General features: G+C 33.7%; 1 protein-coding gene across 3 annotated transcripts in view; it reads right to left on the minus strand.

Annotated features, from left to right (window-relative positions):
- The window catches only part of TMCC1 (transmembrane and coiled-coil domain family 1), a 175,121-nt gene that overhangs the window by 91,401 nt on the left and 74,234 nt on the right, over positions 1–9,486 (minus strand). Inside the window, exon 1 of one of the 3 annotated variants that reach the window (XM_015593761.2) lies at positions 5,809–6,490. The exons of the other annotated variants lie outside the window; for them this stretch is intronic. Coding sequence (XP_015449247.1) covers positions 5,809–5,847 — 39 coding nt within the window. The 5' untranslated portion in view covers positions 5,848–6,490. Of the gene's footprint in view, positions 1–5,808; positions 6,491–9,486 lie in introns of those variants that run through there. 3 annotated transcript variants of the gene reach the window in all.

Raw genomic sequence — 9,486 nt, forward strand, 5'->3', positions numbered from 1 at the left:
ACATGTTTTGCAAGATTCTGTCACAGGTCCATGTATATATAGCAGAGGTTAAGTCCTAACTAACCCTAGGGTGTCCGAAAGGGCAAATTCTTTTCATTTTCTCATGTAAGCCAAAATGATTAAGAACAAATAAGAATATTTCATATTATTACATGCAGCTTCTGTATATAGATATAACAAGTGTTCCTGCCTTTACACACCATTCTCAAAATGTGCTTTTGGTGTAGTATTGTTTACTACATTTAAAGAATTTTTAAAGGATTAGTAATTCTACACTACAAACTCATGTGTTACATACATACAGAGGTTATCTTCAATCTGTGAATAACATGGATAGTTGGGATAAAGTACTAAGCCCAGAAGAATATCATCTGTTAATCATTAACCTTTAAGTAAACTATTGGCAATGATTTTCACTGAAGAATAATGAGCCTGACATGCGTTTCTACACTGTGAACTTTTAACATATTTGACTAGGGCTATTATTTAAGAAACTGTACATACATGGTAAGTAGTTTTAAAGGGCAAGTCTCCCGCCTACTCACAAACCAAGTCTCCCAGATCCTCTTCCCAGAGGCAATCGCTATTACCTATCCAAAGATAGCCTATATGTTTTATAAAAGGAGTGGGGGCGGGTATGTGAGTGTATTTCAAAGAACAGTTTTAAAAAACAATCACTTCTTTTCAACAATACTTACAAAATGACAAAATAATGAAAATACCATCACCTTAAATTCTTAAATTAATATAGTCCTTTATAGTTTCAAGGCACTTTGAAGTATATAAGATCGCTGATTTTCAACGGCACTTTGTAAACATATTCCAACTTCAAAGAATCATCTAACTGAACCATTTAATAAAGTCATCTCTCCCAAGAAAATGATACTCAACACCAAATGAGAGTTGTGTACTTAAAAAACAAAAAAGCAACACACTTTCGAGGAAATTTGACAATCTTCTCTAAGTAGTGTGTTCCATTCTCTAAGATCTAGTCAATAACCTTTTATTATTTTTTAAATTTAAACTGGCATCTGTATCATGAAAATATTTGTTATAATACACATATTTCTAAATTAGTTTCTCTATTTTAACCAATTATTGCCAACAAATTTAAATAGGAAAGTCATTCTCTATTCCTTACCTATTTCTACCACATCTACAATATATGGAAATTGATCTTACTAAGAATCTCATTTCATAGAACAGAAGAGCATCATCAACCTTCCCATTTTAGTTAGGTAATACCATCAGAATGGTCCTATAATGCTGATGACACTACCTGAATTAAGCCTCCTAAAAGTGGGTTAATGATTAACAGGAAGATGTAACATTTAACTGCTAGCAAAATATAAACATTTTATTTCCAAATATGAAGCTAGTCAATGTCTGAATTAACTTAGAGAAAGTTAATTAAATAAAAATAGCATAAAAGAGAGATGTTTTATGCATTTTTATTACTCAAAAGTACCCATCCAATACTGACTCCCTTGCCTATGTATTCAAGTTAATTATATATTATACTTCTTCATGGTATCCATATAGTACTTATCATTAAAAGGATTCAAAATACTTTTTTAAATATTGTGGTAAAGTATACATAAAATGTACCATTTTAGCCATCAAAATACTTTTAAAAGACCCAATTTAATTTCCTTAAGATAGAAATGAGATAGCCCTATTCCTTTTACTAATAAGAATATATTCACAGAAAGATTAAGTTAGTCATGTATATTATCACAGGTCATAAACCCAAAAGAAATCAGGTAGAAATTCAAAGGAAACTACTTTTGAAAAAAGTTTCTTTAAGAATTCAAAATATGATGAACACATCTCTAAATCTTAAGTTTCTTAAGCTGATACCAAACTGCTACCAAATAACAAGACACTATCAAATGTAGAAAGGACAAGAATAACATTTTTTATATAAAAATATTTTCAAGTGCTCTAGAAGTCTAGATTAAATAATTTCAATAAATCAACAGCAGAACTGGTGGGGGGAGGAGGGTTGATCACAACTTCCATTTCTTGGCTATTAATCTTTTCACAGGTCATCTCGGGATATACGAGTATGATTTTTTATCTTCTATGATTTTCTACAGTATAAAAATTGTAATATAGCAAAAAATGGGTAGAAAAGAAAATGTAGATGATTGAAAAATAATCAAATCATCATTGATTTGCTGTTATTTTAATTATCTTTGATATAGAAAGTGGATTCTGTGTGGTTATACCTGTCCTGAAGAAAGTCTCTCATGAAAACATGAAAATAAATGTGAACCGCAAACTGAGGTAACTACTCAGTTCCATTTCTGGAAAAATTAAAGTTCAAGCAATTATCTTAAAACAAATTGTTTAGCATTTCTCTAGTTTTAGAAAGGTCAAAATATATGTTCCTATTTTCTTGCATACATTAACAAACGAAGGATAAACAAGAAACTGGTCACCGGTGGAGGGAGGGATAGGAATTAGTTGAAAAGACATGGTTGGAAGCAAGATTTCAGTTATATAATTTTTAATTTTGAACTATGGAAATTATCATCATTCAAAAGCAAAATGAGTGTATTATTTTAATGAAATAATCTTAAAACCATTTTTTCAAAACCTCATTTTTCATCATACCTTCTAAAAGGAAAAGAAGGAAAAAACTAATTTTCCATTAGCCATTTAAAGATTTGGGGGCGGGGGGAGAAGAGCTAGATAGAGTGAGTAAAGACAAGACTTTCTGAATGTCTAACTCATTATATTTCATCCCTTAAACATTATTATAGAAACTTAAATTTTTCTCCTTAATAGAAGTTTTTTAAAAAGCAGTACAATTTTAAAGTTTCTTATAAATGCATGCAACTAAGTTTCAACCAAATTTAATATGGCTTTTTAAATCAATCATCTTATTCTAATCTATGTGTCTCTAGCCAAAGCAAACAACTTTAATTGTGGAAAACACTAAGTCTGACTTATAAATTTAAACCCTACCAGATACTAATTTCAGCTCTCTGGGAAAAGGATGCTCTAAGGAAGTTACCAAAGTTATTTACTATACTGTTTTCCATAAGCATGGATAAACTTATGGAGCAATATCAGAGATCATGATAGAATGATTAATACACCATAAGTTTTTCAAGGCAATTGGTATGGGGAAACAAAAAGAGTTTAGAGTTAGACCTGTTGGAACGTGACTCTACCACCTGCTCATCGTTGAGCAAAAGATTTAATTCCTTGGAACCTGTTTCTTTAATGACAAAATGAAGCTGATACCACCTAACCTGAAAGATCATCAGAAGAATTAAATGAAATGTCCACATTGTCAGGTTTCAGACTATTCTGGCTAGCTCACTCAAGCAGAGGACTTAGGGCAAGAAGAAAAAGCTTTCCTTAGTGAATATTTTTTAAAGTCACATGTGATAAAATGATAAAGGAAGAAAATAATCTAAAATGGCAAGGAAAAGAGAACTTTTCTGAGAGTCAGGTAACTGTGATCTGGTCAAAAAGAATAGCATTTATCTTTAAAAATGAAAGTTTTTACTTCATCTATTTCAATTTCTTAATCTATTTCTTGTTTTTTAGTTTACTTGCGAACATCCAATAGCCTAGAAGAATAATTTGCATAGGGAAACTATCCAGTGTCACTTAAACTTAAGACAAAAAGCATCCAATTTAGACATTAGGTCTAAAATCACTAAAAATATTTATAAATATTTCTTTCAAAAAATTTCCAACAGAATTAAAAATGATCACTTGAGTACTTCTTTTTGTCAAAATATGCACGTGCTTTTTGAAATATGAGATCTCCTTAAGACCACTCTATACTTGTGGAAGATTATTTTTTATTGGCAAAAATACTTGTTATTAAAGTTGGGACCACATGAAATTGCCATTGTTCAACTGTTACTGACTTACAAAAAAACCATTTCACTTTGAGTGTTCAATGTGTGCCAGAAATATCATAAACTGGGATACAACAGGTCCTCTGTTCTCAGGCAACATATGGATTTAGCTGAAAAGAACAGAATAGAGGCATAGCACATTCACTGCAATTAAAAAAAACTTAATGACATAACTATTCAGTTTCTCCCTCATATTATAGTGCCATACCGACCAAAACAAGAATATTATTTTTTAATTCATTACTAAACATATACTATGTTAAGGGCATTTGATAAGAAAACAAATTTTCTTAGATTTGGTCCTGTCCATCTAGTATAGGACCCAGAAACCACCTTAAAATGGAGGAGAGGGATATTAGGAAAAAAAAAAAAAATTATAGTTTTCCACTTTAAGTGTTTTTATATAATATACCTTTTATTTTTTGCATGTTACAATGAAGATGTGCTCCTAATTCCCCAAAAAGTTTCTTTTCTATAAACACAGTCATATATGTAGTATAGAATGAAAACAGTAGTTTAAGTTCAAAAAATAATTGGGAGAGAAATATTCGTAGCAAAATACCTAGAATGATGTTATTTTCTAATTAGAAAATTATCACCTGGCTCTCAAATATTTCAGATACTCTTGTGCAGAAATGTCACAATCTATACATCTGCTTTTTAAATGTACTAACATATTTAAAAATACATGAACTAGAGATTGTTGAAGGAGAAACAAAAATTATTTTTATTATTTAGGAGAAATTTGAGGGCTTCCTATCATCCTTCCTCCTCACCTAGAAAGGGAAGAAGGAAAGCAAGAGAAATTTATTTAAATCTGGAGACCCCAGATAAAAGGTGAGATCTGACATGGAGATGGAGGCAAGAGCTTTGTTCATTTTCGCTTAAGTGCACACATTCTACACTGAGGTCACCTGTGAAGAACTAATGGTTTTCCCCTCAAGATAATAACACATTTCAAGATTTAACAACTCTGACTAACAACCAAAGAAGTGAAGAATGCCTACTGATTTACTATTTGTTTAAGCTTCTGTCTACAAGGAATGAACTGTGACACAATTTAGCAACCAAATGCTACATTTTTAAAACAGAGCTTTTAAAGAACAAAATGACTTTTGGAATAAAGTTCAGTTCTCAGCACACCTTTTTCCAAATTAGTTTCTGCACTTGCTAAAAAGAGAGCTCAAAGACTGAGTCAAGAGAAGGCTGGCCATTGCCAGGGCTGATTCATAAAATAAGTTGCCTCTCTTCAAAAAGGACTTCACTTTTTTAAAAATTTTGTCTGATTTTCTTAGATTAAAAGAATCCCCTCCCCCTAAAAAAAAAAAAAACTGCATACAGGAAACCTATTTATCAAGCAGAACTCTGTAAAAATTGATTTGGGAGCCTCTGGTGACTGCTTTTCATATACTCCTTCATTAAGTATGCAAGTTTAACACAGCTGCTCATTTTAACATTTTCATGCAGGTCTTGTTTATTAAACTATTTTATGGTAGTTTTCCCCAGTTTAATACTTAATAAATTTTGTAAGAAAGCACTGATTCCACAGTCCAATAAGGTTTTCTCATCTTGATCAACAAGCTGTTAGATTAACTGCTAATTAAATATGCACTTTTTATTCACTATTCTCTCTTTCAAGCATACCCTCTGGAAATTCTATCTGAGATGAAAACTACAACTTCCTCCATATTCACAGATGACAGTTATAGTTTTAGGGGAACAAAACCTGGGGTTGCCAGCACAGTGAGCCTTAAACCTTTGTGTCTGTCAGAGGAAAGAACAAAAGGCAACGCTTCCTTCCCCAGCCCCTCCTTAGTGCCTGAGGGAAGGCAGGCTTGACAGAACAGTTCTAGAGAAAAAGGAAGCCCTGCGAAGCTAGTGAGTTTCCCCTAAACATACACACAAGGCTACCCAAGCTACCCACCTTGGATAGCTGCCTCCTGAGGTTAAAGCGCTGGACCATGGTCACCCTGAGTAATCTTCAGACAAAGCAATCCACGAAGGGACGGACTTTTTAAAAAACAGCTTCTTGGAAAAGTCCGTGGCAAAACATTTTGAAGACTGTCACAGAAGTCCAAAGAATTTCCCTGGGAGTCTTAGCAAACTTGGAACCACTTCATTGTTCTATCGGGAGACACTGCAAAGCCTACGTCGGAGAGGGTGGGTGGACCAATGCAGAGAGAGGCAGAATCCTGGAGCAGCTTCGCCCAGTGCCAAGCTCTGCTAGCACTTCCTGTGAGTCAGCCGTGAGGGGTCCAGACAGAAGGACCACCCCTTCCCTTTCCAACAAACCATTAGCCCAGGATGCCGCTGTGGTGAAACTAGAGACTCCAGGGACGATGGACCTGATGTTCTGGGCTGTGTGGGAGGAGGAGTGGCACACCCGGGTCTGAAAGCTTCTGCCTCTAGTAGAAAACTGGCAACTGCAGCAATTCCTCCCATCCAGAAGTCCTCTCAGTACAGGGGAGCCTCCAGCAAATAGCGACACCCCTTCTCAATCTCCACCTCTGGTAATCTGCTGGGTAAAATGGTGTGAATGAAAGGACGTGGCAAATAGCCTCCGACTGTACCAGCTCTGCTCAGAGAAGGAAACTCCTCCCAGCTGGGCTCGGCAGCTGTCCGGCTTTGTCTATGGTAATTGGCCAAGCCTTTCCTCTTATTCACAGGGAGGGGTCCCACCCTGGGAAAGAATGTCAGGTGCAGAGAGGCATACTCCAAGAGTGACTTCAACTTTGTTAGCAAGTTCAACAAATTAAAGCTACCTCCTGGGGTGATGGTCCCCACGCATTAGAACAATGTAACTTTTAAAAATCTACAGATGAAACAAAAGGAACTCAGGGTGAATTAATGCAGGTAAAAAGGTATGAAAAATGGTAATCATGAGAGTAGTTCCAAAAGTAAAAAAATACTTTGCTATCGTTTGCCAGTCTCTTCCTATGTGATTCTGCTTCCATACAACTAATGTAAGGATAAAGCTTCATTTAATGAAACTTTCCACTCGACATGCTTCTCTCTGAATTGTTCATTACTTCTTAATGAATTTAATAACTTAACCAGGGCAGAACTTGTTGGCATTTATTAATTTTTCCCTGCTCCAGTGACTCTCAATTCCCTGTAAACATGATTATGTCTTATGCTGCATACAGCCTTTGGAGGAATGAACTTACCATGTACAGTCAGTCACTGTGTTAGGCATTTCACATCTATTATCTCAGTGATTTTGCAAATGACCCTGTGAAATTTGTATTAATATCCTTACTGTTCAGATAAGTAAAGCAGGAATCTTCTCTAAAACCCCAATATTATTATGAGTAAACCATATAGTGTTACTATATTTTTTTCTTCAGGTAAGAAAAGGGAAAAAGGAATTTAAAATGAAAAAGTAGATATTTATGCAATGGTTATTCTCAACTATGTTCATATCACACACTACTGGTTTCGAATTATCACCAAATATGATGTACAATTTTTAAAAATTCACCTAAAATGACACACACATATTTCATACTACTTCAGGAAGAGCAGAAAAGATATACCAAAATAACAGGATGCCAAGGCACCAAAAAATTATTCTAATCAAAATGTATATATAAAATTTTTATTCCAAAAACCTTAAATGGAAAAAGGTTGAACATATATAAGTAAACTTTTTGTGAACTTCTAAAGCTAAAAAAATCTTTTAGATCAACAACTATGACTGAAAGTGATGTCTCCTTCACATCTAAGTTCAGACTATGCGATGTAACCTAATATTTAATCAATTGAAACTTAATTCCAGCTAAAAAGTAGGTTGACAGAGAATCTGTGTGTGTGCGTGTGCGTGTGCGTGTGTGTGCGCGTGTGTGTTTTAACAGGAAAAGTACCTCAATTTTTCTCCTACACAGAATGAAACCAAGGACTCAGAAAACTTTTCTTGGGAATACAGGAAAAATTAATGAGACGCCAGTGTGGAAATAATGAAATTCTTTAAAGAAAGACATACTGTTCTTAAACATGGGATGCTTCTGATATAAGCAAGTAGAATCCTGGATCGTTGCTATAAGGCTCTTTCTAACTTCACTTCACCAACCCCACCCCCCAAAAAAGAGGAAGATAAAAGGAATCAAAAATGTCAGAAGTCTACAGACCCAGGTACACATTAAATATCAATCATGAACTGAACAGAGTATAAATCTTCAAAGTTCCAAATATACATAAAAAGACATGGATTAAATAGATGATGTCTTTTTTCTAGAAGGAACTTACTCATTTTTTGCCTATTAAAATAAAGATAAAACTCTAATTGTTTAAATGATACAAAACCTATTAAAATCATTTGAGTGCTTGATTGCAACTAATTCCTTGATTAAAAGATAAAAAATTGAAAAAAATCTTCTTTTCCCCATTTTGAGGAATCTGGCAGCTTTTTGTATGAAAATTGCAGACCAAGATCAAAGGTTACAAAAGAATAGCAGGAAAGATAGAAAGCATAACCTAGAGCAAAATCAATAGCTCTGTAATCATTCTATTATATAACTCTAGGACCCAAATAAACAATGTCATTTTCAGTAGTCTGAACTGAAAATCCCCATCTTTTTATATTCTGTGAGAAGGCAGACAACAACAGTCCATGTGGTTCTTATCCTTTTGGATCATGCACTCTTTGTAAATCTGTTAAAAGCTGTGGACTCAGTCACTAGAGTGAAATACATGAAACACATGAATAGACATACACAGTATTTTTGATACAATTCCAAATGATCCATGGATTCCCCTAAAGCTCATCTATAGACCCCATATTAAGAACCTTGTCTCCATCATAACTAAAGAGCTCAACGTCAATCACTAAGTGGTCTCATCTTCTTTCCATCATATAACAGTACTTAGTAAAGATGAAAAACAGAAAAAAAAAGCCCGTCTTTGACATGTTGGCCCCAGTCCCCAATACATTTTTTTACTTCTATGTAAAATAATAATCTACTTCCAAAGCCACAAAATGGTCTTTATGGAATGGTCTTTTAAGTTTAATTTTTCTTCATTACGTAAAAAAAAAAAAAAAAAAATTTATTGTCCTAGTTTTTTATCCATCATATGTGACATTAATACTTTACCTTACTGTATATGTTCCTGCAAATATACAAACACATACATGTTTGTTTGTTTTACAAAACTAGGATTATGCTGTTTTCTGGTTTGCTTTGCCACTAAAAAAATACATCACAAATACCTTGGATGAATACTTATGAAATTTAAACAGTCGTCTCAATTTAGCTGGTTTCTATATTCAAAACTCCCTCTGTACCAGTTTCATTCTTAAAATTTGTAAACACATTTTTTAAAGAAACTGATATTAAAGTTTTGTATTATTGAATATCATGTACTACAAACTATACTTTCACAGAGAAGGAAAAGAAAAGTTTAAATAGGTTTTCAAACTTCCCCCGAAGCAAAGAGTGGGTATTTGAGTCAGGACTAGAACCCCGAATCAGATTTCACTACATTGCTTTTTCTACTACATCATGCTTCTTCCTATTTTTAATAATTTAAAATGCTCTAAAAAAATACACTACACTTAAGATACTAAGGTAAATTTTTTGGTAAATTTAATAATTATTCCATTCTA

This window comes from Pteropus alecto, unplaced genomic scaffold (genome assembly GCF_000325575.1).
Source record: "Pteropus alecto unplaced genomic scaffold, ASM32557v1 scaffold75, whole genome shotgun sequence".
NCBI lineage: Eukaryota > Metazoa > Chordata > Mammalia > Chiroptera > Pteropodidae > Pteropus > Pteropus alecto.